The following is a 27515-nucleotide window of genomic DNA, read 5'->3' as shown; positions in this document are numbered from 1 at the left end:
GCACACCCGCCCCAGCCCCGACCCCTGTGCAAAGCAGAGGTGAACCCAGGAGTCCTGGCTCCCAGCCCCCTGCTCTAACCACTCGACCCCCCTCCCCTCCCAGAGCCCCTCAGGAGTCCTGATGGCCCTCACCCGGGGAGGGGACCACACTCATTGTGCCCAGTGGGCAGTGACCCTGCATGGGAGGGAGGGGGAAGGTGGGACTGGAGCTGCCCCCCAGTGAGTGCTGCATGGGGGGGGGGGTGCGGCAGATGCTCCCCTGGGTGGGGGTGGCGGTGGGGGGTGGGTGCAGTAATTCCCGAGAGTCCCAAGCAAATCACAGTCATTTCTTTCTGATTTCTGAGTAGACGGTGCCGCTCTCTGGGCGGGGCTGGGGCCCGGGTGGCGGCTTCTGGTCTCCTGCGGTGAAGGCTAGAGTAGAATATTGAATGTTCTCATCACCCTGGAAGACAGAAAAGCCAGATCAAGGATTGCACCAGGGAGAGAACCCAGGAGTCCTGGCTCCCAGCCCCCACCACTCTGTGCTCTAACCAGCAGACCCCACTCCCCTCCCAGAGCCGGGAAAGAACCCAGGAGTCCTGGCTCCCAGCCCACACTGCTCTAACCCACTCCTCTCCCCTCCCACCAGCAGGATAGAACCCAGGAGTCCTGCGGCCAGACACGAAGGCTCCTTACCAAGGTAGGTTTGTTGTCACCGACACCCTGGTCTGAAGGACAGAGACAGGAGACAGACGGGGTTAGAAACACGACAGTCCCGGGGTGCAGCCCCCCCGCCCCCCAGCCAAGCAGTGACCCACCCCCCAGGAGCAGCAGGTCCCGTGCGGAGTTAGTGCCAGCAGGCAAACCAGCACCAGCTGGGTTAGTGGCTGCAGCCGGTGTGGGGTCCTCAGGGCTCAGCAAGGGTCCTTGGGGTGGGGGGGCTCTTTGCACCAGGGTGGTGAACCTGGCAGGGGGTGGGGGTGGGAAGGGAGGAAAGGGGAGCAGGTGTGAGGAGAGCGGGGGGGGTGGGGATGGAATAAGCAGGGAACCCCCAGGCCACGTGACCCCGAGCCTGCCCCAGGTTCCCAGCACCAGCCGCGCAGGTTGGGTTGGGGAGGGAGAGGAGCGTGGGGGGGGGTTGAGAGCAGGAAGGGGGTGGGGGGATCGGAGAAGCAGGGAACCCCAGGCCCCAAGTGCCCCCTTGCCCCATCTCCGCAGTTGCTCCCGAAGTTCCCAACACCGGGGGTGGGGGGCACCCGGAGCCCATGACACCCACAGCCCAGAGCAGCCATGGGGGACCCGGGACCCAGCCCGGGGGAAGAGAATCCCAGACGGGTTCTTGGAAACTGGGGCTAGCGCGGCTGCGATGTCACTTCCTGTCTGGCCGGGGAGTTTCCCATCATGCCCCTGGGCTTGGCCGTCCATCACACTGTGGCATGGGGGAGCAACAGCAGCACTGGCAGCGGTGCAGGCCCCGCCCACACAGCTCACAGGCCCCGCCCACACAGCTCACAGGCCCCGCCCACGCGGCACGTGGCATGCAGCTGCGAGGGGCGGGGCTGCTACTTACTGTGGGCGGGCGCGGCCTGGCCTCCGACGGGCGGGCGCTGCTTGGGCCCCCTGGGGAAACAGCAGATTCCACATGACGCCGGGGGGGGTAGGGTGGGGTGGGGCAGGGCAGGGCAGGGCAGGGGGATGGGCCGTCCCCCATGCTAGAGACAGGGGGCAGCAACCAGCCGGCTTCCCCAAAACCGCAGACCTGTCCCCCGCTCCTCTCGTCTCTCCATGGCCCACCCACCCACACACACACCTACCGAACCCCATGCCCATCCATCCCCCTCACCTCTCTATCCATCCACCGATCCTCTCCCACACACTCCATTCATCCAACCATCCACCCAACCCCACATGCACCCACCAATCCATCCACCCCCACTTACCTATCCATCCACCCACTCCACACCCCTCTATCCATCCATCCACCCCCACAAGCACCTACCCTACCCCATATGCATCCATCTATCCCCCTCACCCCTCTATCCATCCACCCATCCTCCCCCATACATGCCATTCATCCATCCATCTCCACACACATCTACTCCATCCATTCATCCTCATTCACATCTACACATCCCCACATGCACCCATCCATCCCTACAACCACCCCCATCCATCCATCCCCCGCACTCCTCTAGCCATCCATCCATCAACTCCCATTCACATCCATCCATCTGCCCACCCCCCCGCACAAACCCACCCCACCACCCATCCCTCCCTCTCTCCCTCCCTCTCTCTTTCTCTTGCCTCTTCTCCCCAGGCCCCCACAATGCGGGCTTCTCCCTCCGGGATGTGCCCCACACTCAGCCCCTGGCTCTCCCTGTGGGGATGGGTAGCTCCGGGGTGGCTCAGGGCGCTGGGTGCCAGCCTGCGCAGGGACTGTTCCCTAGGAGACCTGACACTGTTTCCAAGAAGCGTGTGGGGCAAGATCCCATCCTGGGGGGCAGAGAGGTGGAAGGACCCTTCCCCACAGAGCGAGTGACAAGCAGAGACTCTGAAGTGCAGAGACCTGGGGCTGGGGGGCAGAGAGAGTGATCCCCTCCAGCACCCAGGGGCAGCTCCCAACCCCTCTCCTCACCAGCACTCGGGGCAGCCCCCAGCCCAAGGGACCCCCGGTTCCCCAAGCTGTTACCCTCCAGTTTTGCAGAGCAGGAAGTAGAGTAGGCCCCCGAGCAACGCCGCCCCGGCTAGCGACCCGATGACGATCCCGGCAATGGCTCCAGGTGACAGGTCTGAGTTGGGGCCAGCTGTAGCTAATGGAAAAGAAGAGGGAGGAGGGTGTGTGTGACGTTATTGACATAAACGGGACCATATAGATCATTGTTGCAACCAAGGTCCAATAGTTGCACGAAATCTTGTACAAAGGAGGTCCAGTAAGGTGTCTGTGGAAAGGTTGTGATTTGCCGGTTATAATTATGCCGTCTGTACATGTGTATCATTTTGCAGTTGAAGTTATGAATATTGGCTACGTACTTGTACCTCAGTGTCTTTGATTCTAAGTAGCCTCAGTGAAGCATTTGCTCAGCTTCTTGAGAAAGGACTATTCTCAGTAAGTGCCCAGTCAAGAAACACGTAACTATCTCTAAGGTGCCACAAGTACTCCTTTTCTTTTTACTTAACTGACAATGGACTTTGGGAGATGCCAATCCACATCTGAGCTTTCCTGGGAACCTTCAAACTAACATGTAAACAATGGCGTTGGCCTGTAAAGAACTGAGTCAGGCATGGAGATGTGACTTGCCCATGTGACTCCAAACTCCATCTTGCTGCTGTGACTTTCCACAGTAAGAACAAAGGGGCGTCCTTCCATGGGCAGAGGATATAAAAGGCCCTGGGAGCCCCTGCATCTTGTCTTCAATCCTGCTTCTGACCTCTGGAGGAACCTTGCTACAAACTGAAGCTCTGGACAAAGGACTGATGACCCATCCCAGCTGTGGGTGTTCTCCAGAGACTTGATTTGAACCTGCAGTTTATTCCATCACGGCTACAAGCCTGAACCAAGAACTTTGCCATCACTGGATGTCATTGATTCCATTGAACCAATTCTAGCTCTCATCTATATCTTTTTCCTTTTATGAATAAACCTTTAGATTCTAAAAGATTGGCAACAGCATGATTTGTGGGTAAGATCTGATTTGTATATTGGCCTGCGTCTGGGGCTTGGTCCTTTGGGATCGAGGGAACCTATTTTCTTTTACTGGGGTATTGGTTTTCATCACCATTTGTCCCCATAACGAGTAGCACTGGTGATGATACTGGGAAACTGGAGTGTCAAAGGGAATTGCTTGTGTGACTTGTGGTTAGCCAGTGGGGTGAGACCAAAGTCCTCTCTGTCTGGCTGGTTTGGTTTGTCTTAGAAGTGGAGAAACCCCAGCCTGGGGCTGTAACTGCCCTTCTCCAAGCAATTTGTCCTGAATTGAGACTCTCAGTTGTGTCCCGCCAGAGGCCGCATTGTTACAGTGGGTATATCAGGGAGCTCAGCCATGACCCCCCCCAGCCTCATGCTTCCCAATGCTCTTCCCTCTCGGTGCCCAACATGAGGCCCTGGGGGCTGAAACCCACATCTGACCTCTGCGCCGAGGCATTGGGGACAGCTCAGCCAGGGGTCCCCTGAGCCTGACGGGTTTGGGCCCAAAACAGGACCCAGGATGTGGTGGGCTGAGGGGGGGTCCAAAGGTCAGGAACTGGGAGGTGTCCTCGTGCTGCCCAGCCCCCTTGGGAGCAGGGGGTGTTTGGGGCTCCCCAGTGGTGCCAGTGCCCCCCACGCCCCAGCGCTGGGGTCTCAGCTCTATCACTGGCTGGTGTCGGGGAAGTTCGGGAGACCATGGGGCTGGATGATGCATTGACAGATCCCCTGCCCCCCGACCACAATGGAGCCGCCCCCAGCCATGGGGGAGATGGACCCCGAGCCTAGCCCCAGTCCGGGACCCCCAGCACCTGGCCCTAGAGAGAAGCAGGGCTGAGCAGGAGCGGGAGAGATCATGTACAGAGGCACCAACACCAAAGGGTCCCCTGAGTGCCACTGGCAGCCCACAGCCCAGCCACCCCCCACCCCAAACCTGGCCCTAGCTCCAGTCCCAGCCCCACCAGCACCTCGCCCCCAGCAGGGCATTTTCTGGTGCTGGACAGGGAAACACCGCTGGGGTCCACCCCCCAGGGACTCACTTAACCACACGGCGACAGATGCCCAGGCCGTGCGGCTGGTGATGGGGTTGTGAGCCTGCCACACGTACGTGCCCTGCTGAGCCCAGGTGGTTAGTGCTGGTATCATTGCACGAGGGCGGGACAGACTCAGAGACGCATGTCAGGGTCAGAGGGGACGCCAGGGGAGGGTGAGGTTTCCTGGTGGGTCGATCTGGGCAGAGTCCAGCCCATCTACACAGAGAGTTAGAGCATCATCGGAGGGACGGTACCAGCAAAGGATCCCTGTATAAACAATCCCAGCGCCCCACCCCAGAAGTGATCACATCTCCATGGTGATGCCAGCAGGGCCGGGGGCAGCGCGGCCGGGGGACGGGGCTGCAGTTACTCACAGGCCACCCTCACGGTGCTGGGCTCGCTGCATTCGGTGCTGACGGGGTTCCTGACCTCGCACTGGTAGGCGCCGGCGTCGCCCCGGGTGACACCCAGCACCGTGAGGGTCCGGTTGTCAGGGGACAGCCCCAGCCGGTCACTGGGCGCGAGGGACGCCCCGTCCCGGAGCCAGAGCACGGTGTCGGCGCGGGGGGAGCTGTTACACGTGAGGGTGAAGGTCCCGTTCTCCAGCACCTGGATTTGGTTTGGCGTCACCGTGGGCTTGGGCAGCATTTCTGTGCAGGGGACAGAGAGAGCGTCACTGTGTGTCCTGGCCCTCCGTTCGCCTGGGGTTGGGGCCGTCGCCCTAAGGGAAAGGTCCTGCTATCCCTGCCCTGCCGTATCATGGGAAGGGTCCTTCACCCTTTGCACCTCTGACCAGGATGGAGCAGCCCATCCCAGACCCAGGCCGGGAGGGGGGGGGAAGGGGCGAGAGTCTGAATGGGGAGGGGGCGTCCGGACTCCAGGGGTAGCGCCAAGGAGACTCCTCCAGTCTGTACCCCCTTCCCCGAGGGGCTAGGAACGTCCCCTCCCATCTGTTCCCTCAGGGCACCCCCAATCCCCTTGTCCCCCTCTGAGCTCCCTGTCCTGCCTGCTGGTTAATTCACTCTCCAGCACCCCTTGCTGGGGGGCACTGAGCAGCGCGGGGGCCAGGGGGGGCAGGCGCACCAGGAAGGCGCCGGTAAGTCACAGGAGAGAATCAACAGAGCGAAGGAGGAAACCGGCTCAGAGAGAGGGAGCCTCCCCCGCACCCCCCACCATCTGCCCCATCTGCTACCCACCCCCAGGAGACAGCGCTGGGGCACAGAGCCAGTGTGTGTGGGGGCCTGGAGCCGACAGCAAGTACAGACTGATATCCCCCCACACTCAATGCCATGGCCACAAGCCCGGCCCAGGTGGGAATCAGCCGGAGGTGCCAGGTGGGCAGGAGGTTGCTGTCTGAGCTGCAGTGGGGCGTTATGGGGCATCCCATGGAGGACAGAGACCGTTGGTGGGGGGGCAGGGGGCAGAAACAGAACGGCGCTGGGAGGGAGAGACAGGCACAGAGCATGGCGCACAACACGCTGATCGCAGGAACTGGGGCATGGCTTGGAAGACGACAGGTAGCGTCCGGCCCAGCTGCAGCACGGCTGGGAGCAGCCCCCACAGGACAGAGCCCACGGGGTGGAGCTGAGCCCCGGACAGGACCAGAGCGCAGGGGGATGTGGCTGGTGTGACGAAGTGGGACTGTTCTTAATGTTTCCTCCGAATATTGTGGGGGTGCCTCAGTTTCCCCTATGCAGTTCTTAAGTATCTAGGTGGTGGGGTAAGGGTGTATGATCACTGCAGAGCCCTAGAGGGCAGGTGTGTGCAGGGGTCTGGACACAGAGAATGGCCGACACCCTGTTTCCTGGCAACTGATGGCCTGGGCCCTTCCCCCCTGCAAGGTGGGAGCTAAAGGGTTGGAGAACAAAGGAATCAGGTGACCTCCTGGCCTGGGAAAGGAACAAAGCCCAGAGGAGGAGGGGCTGGAGGGAGTTTCAGTTTGGGGCTGGCTAGGACATGGAGTGAAGTGCAGACGTGGTTGTCTGGCTCACTGCCCTCCAAAATGGACCCAGCTGAGGGGTCCTGTTCTCTGCACCTGCAAGCTCTGTTTTAGACCATGTTCCTGTCGTCTAATAAACCTCTGTTTTACTGGCTGGCTGAGAGTCCCATCTGACTGCGAAGTTGGGGTGCAGGACCCTCTGGCTTCCCCAGGAGCCCCGCCTGAGCGGTCTCGCTGTGGGAAGCACACGGACGGGCAGAGGATGTTGAATGCTCCGAGGTCAGACCCAGGAAGGTGGAAGCCGTGTGAGCTGTTTGCCCTGCGGACAGGCTGCTCACCGGAAGGCGACTGCCCCAGAGTCCTGACTGGCTTCATGGGGAGCAGTTCCAGAGCATCGCCCGGGCACTCCGTGACAGCTGGAGAGACAGTGAAATAGCCGAGAGCGCCCAGCACGGGGAGCAGGCTTGGTACATGGCGTGCCAGGTGACAGGGGGTGTCTGATCCAGACTGGAGACAGACGGGAGTGTCCCTTGGAGAACAGAGCCTGAAGGGTGAATCCAGAACTGAGCTGAAGTCCCCAGACCCGGCCGCGTTGATGGGGAGAGCCCAGGGCGCAGGAACGGTGCTGACCCGTGGGGTTGGTGCACAGAGTGACAGGTGACAGGGGACGTCCCATGCAGACAGGGAGCCTGGCTGGAGAAAGGACAGATCCGGAGTGGCCAGGGCACAGGCTGGAAAGACAATGACGGAGCTCCTGGTGCTCTGTGGGCCTCAGACAGAGGCAGGCATGGGGTGCGGTGCCTGGTTACTCACCGAGCACCTTGATCTCCACTTCATCAGTGAGGCCGGTGACAGGGTTGTCAGCCTGGCACTTGTACGTGCCCAGCTGATCCAAGGTCGTGAGGTTAATGGTCAGGCTGCTCCCGGTCTGGAGTAATTTGGTGCCATTGAAAAACCAGCGATAGCTCGGGGTTGGGACGGAGTCAGCGACACACGTCAGGGTCAGAGAGGATCCAAGGGTCAGGCCGATGGGTCCTGGAGGGTCTATCCTGGTGGATTCTGGCCCATCTATAGACAGAGGAGAGGATCATTGGGAGGGAGGGCACTAGCAGGACAAGTTATAAACAGGTGCCTGCCCCACTCCAGAGGTGGCTGCATCTCCGTGGCTGGATGATGCCAGCAGAGCCGGGGGAAGTGCGGCCAGGGGACGGGGCTGTAGTTACTCACAGGCCACCGTCACGGTGCTGGGCTCGCTGCGGTTGGTGCTGATGGGGTTCCTGACCTCGCACTGGTAGGCACCAGCATCGGCTTGGGTGAAATTCAGCACCGTGAGGGTCCGGTTGTCAGGGGACAGCCCCAGCCGGTCACTGGGTGCGAGGAACACACCGTTCCGGAGCCAGAGCACGGTGTCGGCGCTCACAGAAGTGTTGCACGTGAGGGTGAAGGTCCTGTTCTCCAGCACCTGGGTTTCGCTGGGCGTCACCGTGGGCTTGGAAAGCTTTTCTGTGCAGGGAACAGAGAGAGTGTTACCGTGTGTCCCTGGCCCTCTGTTCGCCCAGGATCTGGGCCGCCGCCCTGCGGGACCGGGAAAAGGTCCCAGCACTGCCGTCCTATGGGATTGTGAGGAGGTTCCCAGCATAGTCATCCCACAGCATTGTGGGAAGGATCCCGGCATGGCCGTTCTGAGGCGTTGTGGGAAGGGTCCTTTGCACCGCAGAGCTGCGGAGATGCACATTTGCTTTCTGGGGTCCGGCAGAGGGTCCCTCTCCCCAGTGTCGTGTCTCACAGTTATTGGTGCTTCCCTGAGACTCTGACTTCCGGAGCCCCGTGATTTTCAACAGACTCATGCCTGTGGCTGCTCCAGCTCCCAGGCTCTGGCGTAACAGCAGGATTTTCAAGCTGATCCTGTGATGGTTTCTGCCCAACTTGAGGGCTGCAACCCCACAGGGTGGTTGGTGCTGGTCCCCAGGCATGCGGGTGCTGCCAGCATTGCCCTGTGGGCACAGCCCTGTGCCAGGTCCTTGCCGTCCTCTCTGACCTGGACGGAGCTGCCCATCCCAGACCCAGGCCGAGGGGTGGGGATGACCTCCCTGGTGCATCATGGGCAGTCAGCCAGAGCCACTCTCACTGACCCCGGGGAGATCGGGACGACCCAGTGAGGTGAGGGGGTGGCCTAGCACTGCCCCTCATTCCCACCCAGCCCTATAGCAAAACAAGGGGGACCTCATGGCTCCAGGCCCCCTGGGGTCTCCCCACATCCCATGAGAGTCCGTGGGGAGGGGGCATCCAGATTCCAAAGGCAGGGCCAAGGAAACCCCTCCAGTCTGTACCCTCTTCCCTGGGGGGGCTGGGAAAGTCCCCTCCCATCTGTTCCCCCAGGGCACCCCCCATCCCCGTCTCCCTCCAAGCTCCCTCCCATGCCCGCTGGCTAATTCACTCTCCAGCACCCCTTGCTGGGGGGCACAGAGAGGTGCGGAGGGGTTGGGGGGGCAGGCGCAAGAGGAAGGAGTGGGTAAATCCCAGGAGAGAATCAACAGAGCGAAGGAGGAAACAGTGGCTCAGAGAGACAGTGCCTTCCCCCCGCCCCCGCCATCCACTACCCACCCCCAGGAGACAGTGCCGGGGCCAGCAGTGCCCAGATCTCAGGTGGGGACACAGACCCGGTGTGCGGCTGGGGGCCTGGAGCCAGCCTGTAGGCTGATAGCGGGTTGTGACATTACTGACATAACCTGTGACCGTGTGGATCATTGTTGCAACCACTGTTATGTATTTGCAGCAAATATTGTACAGAGGCTGTTGTGTAAGGTGTCTGCGGAAAGGTTATGGCTGGCTGGTTAGGGTTATACTGTCTGTGTGTGGGTATCATTTTTGTATTTAAAGTTATAAGTATTGGCTCTGTACTGTCTGTATTTCAAACTTGCGCAGTGCTTCTGGGTGACACCCCAGACAAGTTGGGGTCAGCTCTGCCTAGCCTGCTGGATGGCCCATTAAGGACCATCAGTGACACAACTGACCCACTGAGAGAAAGCAGACACGCCTGGGGACTCAGCCAGGCAGGCAGGGTCCTGCCTATGGACAGAACTCTGAGGTTTTTCCAGGCCATGGGATGGGTGGTTTGTGGCTGGAACAAAGGAAGCACAAGCCATGTGGCAAAAGGACTATAAAAGGCTGCAGCATCTCCTTCATCTGGTCTTCAATCCTGCTTCTTACCTCTGGAGGGACTTTGCTACAAACGGAACCTCTAAACAAAGGACTGATGACCCATCCCAGCTGTGGATGTTCTCTAGAGACTTGATTTGAACCTGCCGTTTATTCCATCAGTGCTACAAGCCTGAACCAAGAACTTGGCCATCACTGGATGTCATTGATTCCATTTGACCCATTCTAGCTCTCGTCTCTATCTTTTACCTTTTATGAATAAACCTTTAGATTTTAGATTCTAAAGGATGGGCCACAGCATGATTTGTGGGTGAGATCTGATGTGTATATTGACCTGGGTCTGGGGCTTGGTCCTTTGGGATCGAGAGAACCTTTTTTCTTTTACTGGGGTATTGGTTTTCATCACCATTTGTCCCCATAACGAGTAGCACTGGTGATGATACTGGGAAAGTGGAGTGTCAAAGGGAATTGCTTGTGTGACTTGTGGTTAGCCAGTGGAGTGAGACCAAAGTCTGCTCTGTTTGGCTGGTTTGGTTTGCCTTAGAGGTGGAAAAACCCCAGCCTTGGGCTGTACCTGCCCTGCTTGAAACAATTTGTCCTGAATTGGTCCTCTCAGTTGGGTCCCACCAAAGCCAGCATCGTTACATGGGTACGGACTGACATTGCATCCCCCCACAGCCATGGGAAAAGCCTGGCCCTGGTGGGAATCAGCTGGAAGCGCCAGGTGGGCAGGAATCTGCTCTCTGAGCTGCAGTGGGGCGTCCCACAGAGGACAGATGCCCCGGAGGGGCAGGGGGCAGAGCCAGGGCAGAGCCAGGAAGGAGAGACGGGCACAGAGCAGGGCACTCGATGCACTGATTGGACGGGTCGGGCATCACTTGGAAGACGACAGGTAGCGTCCAGCCCAGCTGCAGCACGGCTGGGAGCAGCCCCCACAGGACAGAGCCCACGGGGTGGAGCTGAGCCCTGGACAGGACCAGAGCGCAGGGGGATGTGGCTGGAGAGACAGCGAAATAGCCGAGAGCGCCCAGTGCGGGGAGTGGGATCGGTGCAGGCAGTGACAGGCGACAGCGGGTGTCTGATCCAGACTGGAGACAGACGGGAGCATCCCCTGGAGAACAGAGCCCGAAGGGTGAATCCAGAACTGAGCTGAAGACCCCAGACCCGGCTTCAGAGACAGGAAGGGCCCAGGGCACAGGAACGGTGCTGACCCGCGGGGCTGGTGCACAGAGTGGCAGGCGACAGGGGACGTCCCATGCAGACAGGGAGCCCGGCTGGAGACAGGACAGACCTGGTGTTACTGGGGCACCGGCTGGACAGACAGTGATAGAGCCCCTGGTGCTCTGTGGGCCTTACGTTACCCTGCACGTCACTGGCCCCCCATCACAGGTGTCTCGGCGTTTAGGTGGGAATTCACCTGGGGTGCGAAAGTGCCTGAGACCTAAGGAAGGTCGTTTCTGTCACATGGCATTTACAGGGCTTTTCCCAGCAAGCGGGGTCGAGGCCTCAGAATTGCCAGTGAAGCCTCCTGTTAACTCCAAAGCAGGAGCCGTCGAGGGAGAGTGGAAATGCCCAGCCTGCCTGCGCGGGCTGCTCACCCGCGCCCACGTGGGCGAAGGGCCCGGCAGCTTGTCGCTCGCCCGGGAAGAAGATCCATAAACACGGGGCTAAGGGAACGATCCTGCGTCTCGGGCCTGAGGAATTCGGAGCCACAGGACAGAGGCCCCAGGACCCTTTTGGGCCACCCGGAGAGATGTACGGAAAACGAGCAGAGCACGCAGCCCTGCTGCCACTGGACCGACAAACCCGGAGTCGCTGTGATGTACGGTCCCTGCGTGAGCCTGGCAGCAACTCGTCCCTTTCTCGCAGCTGGGAAATCTTTGGGTAGTTTAGTCGAGACACTGGCTGCAGCGTTGTCTTTGGGGTGAGGTGAAAAGCATCCACTGAGCGGGGTAAGTGATGGGCCTTTGGGGTCGGGAGCGACCCAAGGGGGTGGCTCTGGGGTTTAATAACCTCTCCTCACGCAGCCCAGTTTGCGGGGTGGGAAGATGGGCTCCTTGGAAACCCTGCTGCAGTGATGCGGGAGTGCACACTCGTTACTGGGTAGGGGAAATCTAATCACCGAGCACACCGCCAGCTGGGGGGTCTGCCCTGTTTTCTGACACTATGCCCGGAGATTGGCACTCGCAGTGGGGAGCGGCTCCAGCCAGCACGACAAGGGGGACCCCTGGGGGTCTGGCACATCGCAGGTCCCTCGAGGGGCTGCTCCGGAGCTGGGGGCGCAGCAGGGGGCCTGGGAGCTGGGGGCGCTGGGTGGGGGCGGCTGACAGGGAGACACTGGCACAAGGAAATAAACGGCAAATGTTGGCACAAACAAGAGAGCGAAGGAGGAAGCAGCTGGGCAGGTGCAGCTCCCCTCCCGCGGCAGGGCTGCCCCAGGCAGGGAGTGGAGCCACGGGACAAAGTCCCTGGCATCCATCAAAGACACGGCACGTCTGGCTGGGATGCAAAGCCAGGCTGGGCACACAGCAGGCGCCCATGTGGCTGGCATCCCGCCTCCCCGAGCCGTACGAATCCTGCAGCGGTCCCCCTGCCCATACAGCTCTCCCCTGGGGAATCCCCTAAGCCCTGATCCCTGAGCCACCCCTGCCAAACAGCCAGAGGTGCCGGGATCTCAGTGCATGGGGGAAACAAGCCACTTCCAATAAACGCCCAGCGCTCCGCTGACATGAGCAACCGAGTGTGGGACCCGGAGATGGGGGGCACAGAGCACCTGGCATGGGGGGCACGGGGGGAAACTGGTGAAAGGGGGATGGGGGGCACGCAGAGCCATGGGCATGGCAGGCATGGGGGAAATCGCATCCAGTCAAGACCCCGGATCCAGACAGTGAAGACACGGCCCCAACCAAGAGCTCGATTTACATCTTGTGATTTACATGCCGATCTCATGATCGTTTTGGTCCAGTGCCAAGGTCCATGAGCTCTACGGCTGCCAGGTTGGTCCAGTGAGTGACAGGAGACCGGCAGGAAGCTGCACAGGACCAGAGCGCAGGGGGATGTGGCTGGACAGACAGTGAAATAGCCGAGCGCCCAGCGTGGGGAGTGGGATCGGTGCAGGCAGTGACAGGCGACCGAGCGGAGTCTGATCCAGACTGGAGACAGACCGGAGCGTCCCCTGGGGAACAGAACTCGAGGGGTGAATCCAGAACTGAGCTGAAGACCCCAGACCCGGCTTCAGAGACAGGGAGGGCCCAGGGAGCAGGAACGGTGCTGACCCACGGGGTTGGTGCACAGAGGGACAGGGGACGTCCCATGCAGACAGGGAGCCCGGCTGGAGACAGAACAGATCCGGAGTTGCCGGGGCACTGGCTGGACAGACAAGTGAGTGTGGGGCACGGTGCCCGGCTACTCACCCTCCACCTCGATCTCCATCCTAGCCGTGAGGCCGGTGACGGAGTTGTGAGCCTGGCACTTGTACCTGCCCAGCTGATCCAGGCTTGTGGGGTTAACAGTCAAGATGCTCTCGGTCTCGTTCGTGTCGGTGCCGTTGAGAAACCAGCGATAGCTCGGGGCTGGGACAGAGTCGGCGAGACACACGTCAGGGATAGAGGGGACCCGAGGGTCAGGCCGATGGGTCCTGGAGGGTCTATCCTGGCGGAGTCTGGCCCATCTGCACACAGTGGGAGGAGATCAGGGGGAGGGATGGCACCAGTAGGACAAAGTATAAACAGGTGTCATGTCCCACCCTACAGTGGCTGCATCTCCGTGGCTGGGTGATGCCGGCAGGGCCAAGGGCAGCGTGGCCGGGGGACGGGGCTGCAGCTACTCACAGGGCACGGTGACGTTGCTGGGCTCGCTGAGGTTGGTACTGACGAGATTCCCGACCTCGCACCAGTAGGTGCCGGTGTCGGCCCGGGGAGCATTTGGCACCGTGAGGGTCCGGCTCTCCGAGGACAGCCCCAGCCCCTCACTGGGTACAAGGTAAGACCCGTCCCGGAGGCAGAGCACGGTGTCGGTGCGGGGGGAGCTGTTACACGGCAGGGTGAAGGTCCTGTTCTCAGGCACCAGGGTTCGGTTTGGCATCACCGGGGGCCTTGGCAGCATTTCTGTGCAGGGAACAGAGAGAGCATCAGTGTGTGTCCTGGCCCTCCAGTCACCTGGGACCAGGGCCGCCATCCCATGGGATTGTGAGAAGGGGCCTTTGACCATTTCCACCACAGACCGTCTCAGACAAGGAACGATGGGGTCTCAGATGGAGGCGTCGGCCAATTCCTGCCATGTTGGGTGCCCCCCTTTTAAATCCTCAGCTCCTGGAGTCCTGTGATTTTCAGGAGAATCTTCACTTTCATTTAACAAAGAGCAAGTTTGTGGTCCTTTTGACTGGGGTGAAAATGTGGAAACCGCAATCCGAAGAGACCCTGGGTCCCGACAGCGAAGACACGGCTCTGACCAGGATCTGGATTTAAAGCCTGATTTATATCCCGATCTCATGAACGTCCAGGTCCGGCTCCGAGGGCTGTGAGCTGCACTGGCCATCAGGTTGGTCCAGTGAGTGACAGGAGACAGGCAGGAAGCTGGACAGGACCAGAGTGCAGGGGGATGTGACTGGACAGACAGTAAAATAGCCGAGAGCACCCAGTGCGGGGAGTGGGATCGGTGCAGGCAGTGACAGGCGACAGGGAGTGTCTGATCCAGACTGGAGACAGACGGGAGCGTCCCCTGGAGAACAGGGCCCGAAGGGTGAATCCAGAACTGAGCTGAAGTCCCCAGACCCGGCTTCAGAGACAGGGAGGGCCCAGGGTGCAGGAACGGTGCTGACCCGCGGGGCTGGTGCACAGAGTGGCAGGCGACAGGGGACGTCCCATGCAGACAGGGAGCCCGGCTGGAGACAGGACAGACCTGGTGTTACTGGGGCACCGGCTGGACAGACAGTGATGCAGCTCCCAGGGCTCAGTTTGCCAGTAGACTGAGGCCATCGTGGGGGCACGGTGCCCAGCTGCTCACCCTGTACTTGGAGCTCCAGGGTGTCCTTCCTTGAGCTGAGGGGGAAGACAGTGATGGCCACACAAGTGTAATTCCCAGGGTGGCTGACGGAGAGATTGGTGACCTGGAGCTCGGAGCCGGAGCCGGAGCCGGAGCCGCTCACCTGGAGCTCATTGAAAAGCCAGATGTACACTAGAGCCGGGCTGGGGTGGTCTCGGCAGAGCAAATTGAGGGCGGAGCCCTCAGCATAAACCTTCTGGCTGGGGGTGATCGTGGGCCCACCTGGAGCGAACACAGGAGAGCCGCGTGTTGGGGGGGGCTCGGGGGAGGGCAGGCTGCTCCGGCTGCAGAGAACTCGCTGCCCAAGGGAACTAGATCCAACAGTTACCCGAGGCACAGGGGAGCAGCCAAGGGGGGGCGCATGTCCTGGGATGGGGTAACATGCTCCTGCCCCGCTGAGATCCAGCCTGGCCCCACACTGGGGAGTAAACACCAGCTGACCCCAATCCTGCTGGGGTGGGAGGGAGCGTCCCATGGTCACAGGGGCTGTGGGGTGAAACTGGGATGGACCCGGAGCCCAACGGACAGGACGTGGGGCAGAGACGGAGACAGAGCAGGGAGCACGGGCTGCGCTGAGGGCAGAGGGTGGGTGAGAGACGTGCACCAGGCTCACGTCCGATTCCCGCGCAGGGCAAAGACAGGGAGCCGAGGGGAGGCAGGACGGGTCACAAGCGACCAGGCGCTGGGCACAGACAGGCAGAGACGGCAGTGCGGGCTGCGCCGAGGAATGGAATCCGGAGCGATGGACGATCCAGATTCCGGACACCTGGGAACAGCCCACGGAGAAGAGACCCCACGGGGGTGAAACGGAAACTGACCAGGCACCGAGAGAGCCGGCGCTGGGTGCAGAGCCGGCGAGAGCGGGCACACGAGGCGCTGATGGGAGCGGCCGGTGGAACGAGTGACCGGCTGACGGCTGATGCAGCTCTGGCGAAGCACAGACGCTCGGGGGTTAAACCAGGCCTGGCCAGGAGGGAAGAGCAGGCACTGGGGAGAGCCCAAGAGAGCTGGCACCCCCTGCGCGGATGGGCGATATCGGCGCAGTGAGTGAGGGAGAGGACGGCCCCGAGGGTGGCGAGGGGGCAGGACAGAGCCGCACCGACCCGGCTGATGGCAGACGGGGTGTTGGGGGCAAGGCGCAGGCTCTGCAGTGCAGAGCGACGGGGTCATTCATCAACGGGCAACAGTCCGGCTTCGGATCCCGCGTCAAGAGAGACGGGGCCAGCGACGCGGGAACGAATCTCAGACTGGAGCCCCGGGCCCAGCTGCTGAAAGGGCAGCATGGACAGCAGGGCTGGCGCATGGTGACAGGGCACCGTTGGATCCAGACTGGAGACAGGCGGGAGCGTCCCCCAGAGAACAGAGCCTGAGGGGTGGATCCAGGCCAGCCCCAGAGCCCTGGCTGCAGAGACAGGGAGATCCCAGCGCGCGGGGACGATGCTGACCCATGGGGTCGGTGCAGGGAGTGACAGGGGACGTCCCACGCAGACAGGGAGCGGGCTGGAGACAGGACAGACCCGGGGCAGCTGAGCGCCGGCTGGCCGGGCTGACAGAGCCCCCAGCACCCCACGTGCCCAAGACAGAGGCAGGCGTGGGGCGCGGTGCCCGGCTGCTCACCCAGCCCCGCGATCTCCAGGTCGGCGCTGTCGTAGTGGGGTGTGAGGACGCTGTCGGCTCTGGGGTTTCTGTGCCCGAGTGGTTCACAGAGAGACTGAGGATCAGGGACTCGGACAGCGGCCCCTCTTCCTGGGTCTGCATCCCACCGTGACACCACGCGCCCCCCACGGCCAGGTTAGTGTCCGCGACCCAGGGCAGGCTCAGATTAGAGCCCGCAGCGTAGAGCTGCTGATGGGGGCTGATCACGGGGGTCAGGCCCGAATGGAGCAAACACAGGACGGTCGCGCACCTCCACAGGGCAGGGAGAGCCCCAGCACCAGATACCCAGAGCTGGCGCCAATGCCCAGGGCTGCCCCGGGGCCCAGGGACCCGGCCTCCTGAAGGAACACAGTGGGAAACAGATTGGAGGGCGAAACCCCCGCTCCTGCTTTATGGGAAGATCCCTCGATCGACGGCTAACTCGGGGCTGATCCCTGAGCTGGCTCAAGTAACTGTCAGGCCCGGGTGAGGGATGGTCTGAAGCGTCTCCAGAGGCTGATACGGGTGGTTATAAGCCCCCTGCTGAGCTGCTGGACTCTGTGACGACTGATCCCCTGGTCACTAAATCAGGGGCAGAGAAGAGCCACAGAAGCGATTCAGAGCGGGCGGAAATGCCTTGGAGCGAGCGACTGGCAGAGCTCGATGTGTTGAGCTTCTCGGAGCTCTGTGTGTGTCTGTCTGATAACAGCGCGTCAGCCCCTCCGTGGGGAGATAACACCAGGCCTGGGAGCAGAGCAAGGCCGAGCGAGAAGGAACGGCTGGAAGTTCAAGGCAGACACGTCCCAGTTAGACAAAGGCCCAGATTTGTACCAGCCAGGGTGACCAGCCGCTGGGCGAACGCCCGAGGGCAGGGTGGTGTGACGAATTGGGACTGTTCTTAATGTTTCCTCTGAAGAGTGTGGGGGTGACTCAGTTTCCCCGAAGCAGTTCTTAAGTATCTAGGTGGTGGGATAAGGGTGTATGATCATTGCAGAGCCCTAGAGGGTAGGTGTGTGCAGAGGTCTGGCACAGAGAATGGCCGACACCCTTTTTCCTGGCAACTAATGGCCTGGGCCCTTCCCCCATGCAAGGTGAGAGCTAAAGGGTTGGAGAACAAAGGAATCAGGTGACCTCCTGGCCTGGGAAATGGATAAAGCCCAGAGGAGGAGGGGTTGGAAGGAGTTTCAGTTTGGGGCTGCTGGGGAGTGGAGTGAAGGGCAGACGTGTTGTCTGGCTCACTGCCCCCCAAAATGGTCCCAGCTGAGGGGTCCCGTTCTCTGCACCTACAAGCTCTGTGTTAGACCATGTTCCTGTCGTCTAATAAACCTTCTGTTTTACTGGTTGGCTGAGAGTCACGTCTGACTGCGGAGTTGGGGGGCAGGACCTTTTGGCTTCCCCAGGACCCCGCCTGGGCGGACTCGCTGTGAGAAGCGCACGGAGGGGCAGAGAGGATGCTAAATGCTCCGAGGTCAGACCCAGGAAGGTGGAAGCTGTGTGAGCTGTGTGTCCTGCAGACAGTCTGCTCACAGAAAGGAGACTTCCGCAGAGTCCTGACTGGCTTCGTAGGGAGCAGTTCCAGAGTATCGCCCGGGGACTCCGTGAGAACTGGTGGCAGCGGTGGGATGTACTGCACCCCATGGATGGCACTTCCTGCAGTAAGTGACGGGGGAGCAGTAAAACGAAGGGGGATTGACGAGGATCAGGCATGCTGAAGGCTCAGAGAGGAGCGGTTTCGGGGGGCGGTTAACCCCTGGGAGTGTGTGACCAGCGAGAAGGACTGTGCAGTAATGGGGTCCCCCTGGGGACTGCAGTGAGCAGTCCCAAGGGCGGAGGAGTCTGCCGCTCGACCTTGGCAAAGAGGTGGTGACCTGGAGAAGGGCTGGCACACTAGGGGTTCTCCCTGGAAACCGTGGGGAGCTGAGAGCACACAGGCCTGTGAGTCCACAACAACTTGGGAAGAGCGGAGTGACGGCCTGTCACCGTCTCCTTAAGAAGGACATTGTAACCCTGTGCAGAAAGAGAGGGTTGAGCATTGGAAAGTTCACCAAAGCACAGTTCATCGTGCAGCTGGAGGAGGATGACCGCTCTAAGGAACAGATTCCTGACCCCAAATGGGGCTATAGCAGGGTCCACGAGCAGCTGGGGTGGTAGCCAGGCATCCCCAAGACTCCAGTCCCCGACCAGACGAGGGTCTTCACGATCAGGTTCCCCATCCGGGGATGGGAGATGGATGGGATTGGAGCTGAGTCCGGGAGAGCAAGAGGACTGTGAGAGACAGCGAGAGCCCGAGAAAGAGCTGCAGAAGCAGCAGCAGCATGAACTGGCGGTGGGGGAGCGGAGAGGCCTAGGGGACCCCCCAGGGGTGAGTGGGGATAGACCCCGGGGGGCCAGCTCCGCAGGGAACCTCGAGACTAAATTGCTGCCCCTGGTTAAGGGGGGGGATGTGGATGCCCACCTCACTGCCTTTGAGCAGGCTGGCGATTTGAACCAGGGGGACCCTGCGGAAAAGCCCCGGTGTCCAGCTCCCTTGCTGGGTCCCAAGGCCGTAGACTCCGTCAGCCCGATGGGTGGGGAGGTGGACAGGCTCCCACTCCTGACCCCAACCTATATGTCTGTGTGGAGTTTCCTGGGGTCAGGCCCCTCGGACCCCCAGTGGGAGCGGAAAGTGATGGTCAATGGGGAGACATTCCTGGGGTGGCGAGATCCTGGGACAGAGAGAACTGTTGTCAGGCCCCGGGTGGTGCAGCCTCAGATGCTGAAGGGCTGTGTGAGCTGGGTGAGGGTCCCAGGGACGAAGCCCCTCACCCTGCGTATGGCCCAGATCCCTGTGCAGACCCAGGAGGGGTCGGACTGGCTGGCCGTTGGGGTCCTCCAGGATACCAGCTGCGAGACCCTGTTGTGGGGTGACTGTCTCTTTGGGACAGGATCCAGGCCCTGCTCCTGTAAGGCCAAGGGTTTGAATTTGAATCCAGGGAACCAATCGGTGGAGAGGGAAATGGTCAGTGAAAATGCAGATGACCGGGCTGGCAGCAGGGAGGAGCAGCTAGACTCAGGCTACCTGCCTGCCCGTAACCAGCCCCCTGGGGCTGGGTGGGACAGAGAGATGCTCCCTGCCCCCTTGCACACCGGAGAGGGGGCTCACACTGGCTCTGATGCAGTGAGGAAAGCAGCGAGCTCGCTGCCTGCCCCCACTGGGACAGCAAGGGCAGCGCTGAGCACAGTGGGAGCTGAGACCCCAGCTGAGGGGGGGAGACACAGGCAGGGCAGGGGATCTGTTGGGAGTGGCAAGGTGCTTGGTAAGGAGAGTCTGGATGAGCCTAGGCAGCCTTGTGAGCTGATGGCTGTGTCTAGTCAGCAGGGTGGGAAGGCGAGGAGAGTGGCAGATGAGTGTCCCTGGACCTTACCTGTTAGCTGGGTGGAGAAGTGTGACAGGGAAGGAAACGTGCCTGTGTCTGTCAGGGGTATTGACTTGCCTATGGAGGGAGCTACCCTGATCTCCAAGCAGTTGTCTGTGACCAGCCTTGCGTGCTGGGACCAGGGGAAAGAGATCCCAAGCTGTGTGTCTGGGAAAGGAGAAAGTGTGTCCGGCTCTTCTTTGTCTGTGGAGCAGACAGAAGGGGCCTTTCAGCCTGTGATGGTTGAGGGTCGTGCAGTTGTCTCAGAGCTGGTTCTGGATTCAGCTAAAGCCCAGGAAGGGAAGGGTCCTAAGTTTATGTCTGCTCGGGAGAATGGCCCTGTAACTAGGTCGCATCCAGTCAGTGCCTATGTAAAATCCCAGAGACCAGACAATTCTGGTGCTTGTATTTTGCCTGTTGCTAGTGTGTGGCAAAGGGAAGGAGAATGCTTCTGACCTGTTATCTAGGAAGTCCGTAAGTTTGCCTGAAAGGGGATTGTGTGGGAATCCGCCTGATGGGCCAGAGGTGATTCTGGATGTAAGGGAGACCCAGAAAGGGTCTGTTGTTGCTCAGGAAAGTGTTCCTCTAGAGCAAGCCCTAGGTAAAGAGGGTAAGAGCAGAATTTCTGTGAGGGGTGAATTGTTGCATAGAAAAGCCCTCGGGAAAGGAATCCTCATGGAGTCTTTGCAAGCAGTTTACTGCCACTGAAGGGTGTGAAAGTGATTTAAGCAAGAAAGTCTCTGTTCCTAACAGCCAGAAATTTTCTGTTGTGAATGAAGCCACTGCCTTTCCTGTTGAAGGATCCAGTGTGGATAGCTTTGAGAAGGTCTCAGGTGGAGTGAAAGCTGTTAAGAAAGTTAAACAGTCCTCTAACCAAGTGGCTGTGTTTGGCCAGCTTGTTGGGGAGACAAGGTTGTTGAGAAAGGACTGTCTCCATGCTAGTTCTGTAAGTGAACAGTATGTGGCCCAGGTCAAGAGGGGGGCTCTTAACCAAGAGAGCCCGAATTGCAGGCCTCCAGACTGGAGTGCTGGGAGAAGACCCGATCCCAGTGTGACCTCCGGGGGTTATGGGGTGGCCAAAGAGCACAGGCCGCATAAACCTTCCCACATGCGGCCTGCGAGTGCTATCGACCACCCCCGACCTAAGGGAGGGCGTGAAACTGGAAGGGCCTGGTGTAACTCCCACCAAGGAACGGGAGAGATGCTGGGGCATCCATGGGAACATTGGTGGCTTCGAACTTCCCCAGGTCACCAGCTAAAGTGACCCCGCTCAGTTCGATCTCGAAGGGGGGAGAGATGTGACGAATTGGGACTGTTCATAATGTTTCCTCTGAAGAGTGTGGGGGTGACTCAGTTTCCCCGAAGCAGTTCTTAAGTATCTAGGTGGTGGAATAAGGGTGTATGATCATTGCAGAGCCCTAGAGGGTAGGTGTGTGCAGGGGTCTGGCACAGAGAATGGCCGACACCCTTTTTCCTGGCAACTAATGGCCCGGGCCCTTCCCCCCTGCAAGGTGAGAGCTAAAAGGTTGGAGAACAAAGGAATCAGGTGCCCTCCTGGCCCGGGAAAGGGATAAAGCCCAGAGGAGGAGGGGCTGGAGGGAGTTTCAGTTTGGGGCTGCTGGGGAGTGGAGTGAAGGGCAGACGTGTTGTCTGGCTCACTGCCCCCCAAAATGGTCCCAGCTGAGGGGTCCCGTTCTCTGCACCTACAAGCTCTGTTTTAGACCATGTTCCTGTCATCTAAGAAACCTCTGTTTCCCCGGCTGGCTGAGAGTCACATCTGACTGTGGAGTTGGGGGGCAGGACCCTTTGGCTGCCCCAGGACCCCGCCTGGGCGGACTCGCTGTGGGAAGCGCACGGAGGGGCAGAGGATGCTAAATGCTCCGAGGTCAGACCCAGGAAGGTGGAAGCTGTGTGAGCTGTGTGTCCTGCAGACAGTCTGCTCACAGAAAGGAGACTTCCCCAGAGTCCTGACTGGCTTCATAGGGAGCAGTTCCAGAGCATCGCCCGGGGACTCCGTGAGAGGTGGATCCCCCGTCTCGGATCCAGGCTGGGGCCTGTTCCTCGAGCACAAGTGACTAGGCTCCATACTGCAATAGCAGGGGATTCTCTGGCCTGCGCTAGGCAGGAAGCCGGACTAGTTGGTCCAATGGCCCCCGCTGGCCTCAAACGCACCAAGTCTGTTAATTATCAACCGTTTACAGCGACTCTGAGGGTGGCGCCTTCCCGTTCCTGTCACCGAATCAGCTGGCGCTGGCCGAAGGTTACTGACAAGGCGCACAAAGGGAGGGGGATTAGCAGACGGGTTCAGGGGTGACAGGCACACGGGGCACAAAGGACGCGGCAGGACCTGTTCTGGGTGGTTATCGGCCACCCACTGCCCTGCCGCTCTGCCCATGACAACAGATCCACCCGGCTTCAGTGCCGGGTGCCGGGATTCTCTGCTCTGAGCTCCTGCTTCCCCCAGCAAGTTACCCATTAACCGCCCCCGCCTGCTTATCCTATAACCTGCCAGACCCCGACTTGGGGGGAGGCGGGACCCGGGCTCACAGAGGGAGGGGCTCCAGCTCCCTGGTGACCAGGGTGGGGGCCCAGGGCACATGGAGGAGAAAGACTGGGGCGGCTTCGAGACTCTGTGGGGCCGCAGTGCCATACCCCCCATAGAGTATCTCACTCTGGGACCCAGGGTGGGTCTAGCCAGGCACCAAGGACCCAGGGTGGGTCCAGCCAGGCACCAAGGACCCAGCCGCCCCCCACCCCAGGGTGACACAGCTGAGAGTGACCTCGCCAGCCGCCCTTCCCCCGGTCAGCCAAGCACCCCTGCCAGGTGAATGGGGGAGGGAGGCCGAGGGCAGCGAACAGCCAGAGCTGCCTGGCACGTCTCTGCTGTGGGGCAAGGACCCCCCACCCCCGCTGCTCTCCCAGCTCTTCCCATCAGACCCCGCCCAGGGTTCGCACCCCAGACTCGACCCATCAGGGGGCCCCACGCTCCCTCCCTGCATCCGGCCAGACGCTCCCCAGGAAAAGAGGGGTTTGCAGCTTCCCAGCCCCGGCCGTGCTGCAGGGCTTCTGTGCTACGGGGCAAGGGGTCGGGCTGGGGGGCTCTGGGGGCTGGCAGGGCTGTGTGGCCTGTGCTGGAGAACTGCCCTGGGGCAGAGCTGCCCTACACCAGGGATGGATTTGGTCCATTGTGTTTTAGCAGGTTGATCTGTTACCAGGATTATGGTAACACACAGTGGACGATTGTTCTGGGCGCTGCTCAGACCCCAGCTGAGACCAGGGGCCCGGGTCGCACCGGGCACTACCCAGACCCCAACCCAGACCAGAGCCCCTCGCACTGGGCGCCGCCCAGACCTCAACCCAGACCAGGGCTCCTTCTGGCTGGGTGCTGCACAGACCCCGACCCAGATCAGGGCCCTGTCGCGCCAGGCGCTGCACAGACAGAGTGAGACGGCCCCTGCCCTGAAGGGCTCCCAGTCTAAGCGGCCAAAGGCAGAATCACTCTCCACGTTACAGCTGGGAACCGAGGGCTGGAGAGCGGCAGGGACTGGCCCAAGGGCACCCAGGGAGTCAGCGGCAGAGCTGGGAATCGAACCCAGGAGTCCGGGCTCCCACAACCACAGAAAGATGAAACTCCAGGTTCTTTGCTGAGTCCCACGGGGCAGCAGGCCCAGGGGGCAGTCGATGGGCACACACAGCAGGAAGGTTCCCTCCCAGGGAAGCGGCGCAGAGAGATCTCCAGGGTTACCCAGGAGAAAGCAGACCAGGCCAGAGGAGGCTGGAGCCCGGAGCCCAGATGCCCCGGTGAGGGGCCCGACAGAGCAGGGGGAGCGGGGAGGCTGAGGCGCAGCTGGGGATACTCTCAGAGCGAGTCGATGGAGGTGAGGTCGCTGGTGCTGACCCGGATGGAGGCTTCGCACAACCAGGCCCTGGCGTGACTGCAGGTGACGCTGGCCAGGGTGAGGGTGCGGCTGTCTGGGATCAGCGCCAGGCACTCGCCCAACCAGGGGGCTGCCTGGCCCTCAGCCAGCCTGGTGCCGGTGCAAGGGGAGGTCACGCAGACGAGAGCTACGGTGTCAGCGAACTCCACCGGGCAGGGGCTGCGCACCCCACCTGGGGCAGAGCCAGCAGAAGGGGTGGACAGGACAGAGGGCTATGGGGGGGCAGCGCTCTCTCCCCTCCAGCACCTGGCACGAGGAGTCCAGCCGCCCTCGCACCATCTCAGGATCCTCACAGGGACACGCAAGAGCCTGCCTCCCCTGCCCCCCTCTGAAAGCAGATGGGCCGGCTGCACAGAGACACAACTTCTTTCTGCGGCTACTTCCCTGGGCAAGCAGCTGCTGGGAACGGGCCCCATGGTGATTAACCAGGGATGGGGAGACCTGGCAGTCACCCCCCAGAGCTCCCAGGGGTCCCCCATCATCCACAGCCGCAGGGCTCCCTCTGCCCCCAGTTATCGTGGCCCCACGCGCCCCTGAAAACTGAGGCACAAGGTGACGACAGCTCCTGGCTTCCAAACAGTGATGGGCACTGCCTCTATGGCGGCACGGAGGGGGGGCATGGGCTCCTGCACCCCCAGATCCTTGTCCCACAGCCCCCGTCAATCTCCCGATCCCACCCGCACTCCCACTGGGACTGGGCAGCAGCGCTGGACTGGGGCAAGTGGGACCAGGATCAGGTCCTGTGAGCGTACTCCTCCCCCCAAAGAGGGAGGGGAACTGAGACTGAGAATCACACGGTGCGAGCCAGGGGGCGGGGTTTGCACTAGGGTGTGCGAAGATCTTTGCACTGATCACACTGCAAGATGGACTCTGGTGGTAGGGGGGCAGGGTGTGCTAGAGAGAACTGCCCCAGAGGGAACGGCAGCCCATAGACACCTGGGGAGGCAGGGTGTGTGGGGGGCCCAGAGTCTGGGGCGGGAACCACAGGCCAAATACAGAACCTTAATCTCGAGCCCTGGTGCCCCGATCCTGGCCCCAGGTGAGGACACACGGATGGGGCTGGGGGAGCGTCCCAGAGAGCCCCAGCTCCCCATGGAGCCAGAGGGAGAAGGGGTGAATCTGCCCCTCCCCAAATACCCCAGTGCTCAAGAGCGGGTGTCACACCAGCACTGATCACACACAGGGAGAGGGACCCTGGCACTCCCTGGCACAGATGTGCCTCCGAACCCCCAGCACAGACCCCCTTCCCCAACCCGGACTCCCCCCCAGCACGGGACACCAGCTCCTCACACCCAGCACGGACCCTGACCCCATGCCCTGAAACCACCCCCCCTCCACTGCCCCCCAGGGCCAGCCGTTTCCCGCCGCCCAGCGCCAGGGGCCACGTCCCAGAGCGCCATGAACAGGGACTTGTGATGGTGCAGCCTGTCCCCCTCCCCACCCCCACGCCCCCGCCTGCAGCCCGTCCTCCCCCGGGCAGAGCCGTCAGTGCCAGCTCCCCGGGGCAGCACGACCCGGCTCTGCCATGGAGACGCTTCTCCCCCGGCAGGTTAATGCTCACTCAGGCTGGCAAGGCAGAGATGCCGGGATGGGGGGAGACACTAGGCGGGCCCGGAGAGGCTGTGGTGGGCAGGAGGCAGTGGGGTGGGAGGGCACTGGGATACCAGGATGGGGGTGGGGGGTGCCAGGGACACCAGGGGGAGCTGGAGAGGCTGGGACAGGCAGGGGGACGCTGCAGACACCAGGACGGGCTGGGGGCACCAGAGACCCTGGGGGGAACTGCGGCCCCGGAGCTTGACTCCTCCGTGCCCAGAGCAGGGCCGATGCAGGTGGCATGAGGGAGAGCTCCCCCCACAACACTCATAGCCCCCCTCACCAGAGTGTGCCCCAAACCCCAGGGGATCTCAGCGTCTCTGGCCCAGCCCTTGGCCCCTTTGCCACTGCTGCCAGTGAGGGGCTGGATCCCACTCAGGGGCCAGGAACCGAGCTGGGACCCAGCAAATCCATTTCACCCCGGACCCTGAACGGGCATCGGTGGGAACAGCGGGTTCTGGGGGGTGCTGGGAAGCCCAGGGATCCCCCTATGCCCAGTGAGGCTCAATCCCACACTGCTGGCACGTCAGGGAGAGCCAGGATGGGGCGGACCCAGAGCCCCACATTTCTGGGGGGCACCATCTGCCAGGAGAAGCAGGGGGCAGGGAGTCCCAGGCTACCCCACGGTGTCTGTGTTTGGGGGGCGAGTTCCCCCCATGACCCAGCCAGGCTCATCCCCGGGGGAGAGGCCCAGAGCCCATCGCTGGGGCGGGGATGGGGAAGGGGCAGGGCCCGGGGGTGGCACTTACCGGAGACGGGCAGATGCACCGTGGCGAGGCGAGTGCTATTCGAGCTTTGAATCAGCACCGTGTAGTTCCCGGTGTCGCTGAGCCTTAACCCCGCGATGTGCAGGGCGCAGCCCGGCCCCGCTGTCTCCCGCCCCGTGTGGGCCGGGCCGTTGTTCTGGCCGGGGGGTGGTCCTGGGAAGTAGGTGAGGATCCGGCTGTTTTCATCAGTGTTGTCTGATCGGAACCAGCTGCAGACCACGAAGTCCTGTGGCGGATTCTGGGGGGCCAGGCTGACGCCCCCTCCCACCGCGGGGCTCGGCGGGGTGAGGACGATGGTCCCCGGGGTCTGGGCCGGCGCCGGCTGGAGGCAGGAGCCCAGGACGGAGGCTGCGGGGGAAGGAGAGGCTCAGCTGGGCAGCGAGGGGCCGGGGCGCGGGGGGTCAGTCGGGGTCTGGGGGGGACACAAGCAGCGAGCGCCCGCCCAGGGGGGACCAGCCGCCCGGCTACACCCGGCCAGACAGCGCGGGGCACGGGGCAGACCCTGGGCCGGTCCCTGCCCGGCCTCCAGACCCACCCCCGGCCGGGGGAACCGCCCCGGGCTCCAGCCGTCGCTCCCCAGTCGCAGAGCAGAGGGCGGGGTGCGGATCGGGCGGGGGGGGGCAGGAGCTGCCGACGGCTCCATGGAGATGGGGGGTATCCCCAAAGCCGCTGAGAGAGTCAAACATGTGACCCCCCCCGGCTCTGACACCCCCAGGTCAGGGTGGGGTTAGAGCGCGGGGCAAGTGGGGGAGGGCTGGCGCCCCCATCCCACTAGGACAGGAAAGAGGGGGGATGAGCTGGGGGGGGAGCCCCCTGGGACGCAGCTACGGGCAGGGAAATCTGGTGAGAAAACGCCCAGAGCCCGGAGGGTGCAAATCGGAGCTGCTCCATGGGACACAATATCCCCCCACTTACACCCCTGGGGGCTGGGCCCGGGGAGACAGACAGAGAGAGGGGTGGGGTGGGGATAGGTAGGTGTGTGGGGATGGGCAGGCAGATTACAGTCGGGTGATTGGTGTCCCTGAGGCCGGGATCCGACCAGACACCAAAGAACAATTCAAACACCAGCTGTTAGGCAGACGGGGGGGGGGGTAGGCTCCCTGGGGGGCCACAGGGGACCCCGTCCTGGGACTAACACCCCCGAAGGGGTGACCCCCACCCTCTGCCCCAAAGCTGCCAAGCCCGCCCCCCATGCCCTGCTCTCACCTGCCAGCAGCAGCCCTTTCCAGGGGCCGCCCCATGCGGGGGGGTCCCAGCTCCCGGACAGACGCCCCATGGCCCTTCTCCGCTCCGGGGATCGCTGCCTGCCGTGGCCTTGGAGAGAGCCGAGGGTGGGTGCCCCGCCGGACGC

At 61.8% G+C, this 27515-nt stretch overlaps 1 protein-coding gene across 1 annotated transcript; it reads right to left on the bottom strand.

Annotated features, from left to right (window-relative positions):
* Positions 1-262: 262 nt before the first annotated feature.
* On the bottom strand, positions 263-27515 carry LOC141977393 (cell adhesion molecule CEACAM1-like). The gene is made up of 9 exons (XM_074938858.1): positions 27371-27515; positions 26147-26512; positions 7862-8137; positions 7448-7702; positions 5070-5345; positions 2669-2789; positions 1550-1599; positions 676-707; positions 263-442 (listed from the first exon to the last, which is right to left on the bottom strand). Exons 1-9 carry the CDS (start codon positions 27438-27440, stop codon positions 323-325), a joined length of 1566 nt encoding a protein of 521 aa, XP_074794959.1. The 5' UTR covers positions 27441-27515; the 3' UTR covers positions 263-322.

This window comes from Natator depressus, chromosome 24, assembly GCF_965152275.1.
Source record: "Natator depressus isolate rNatDep1 chromosome 24, rNatDep2.hap1, whole genome shotgun sequence".
In the NCBI taxonomy this organism is placed as follows: domain Eukaryota; kingdom Metazoa; phylum Chordata; order Testudines; family Cheloniidae; genus Natator; species Natator depressus.
The sequence above is the reverse complement of the archived record's forward strand: the minus strand, read 5'-3'. Positions and strand labels throughout refer to the sequence as shown.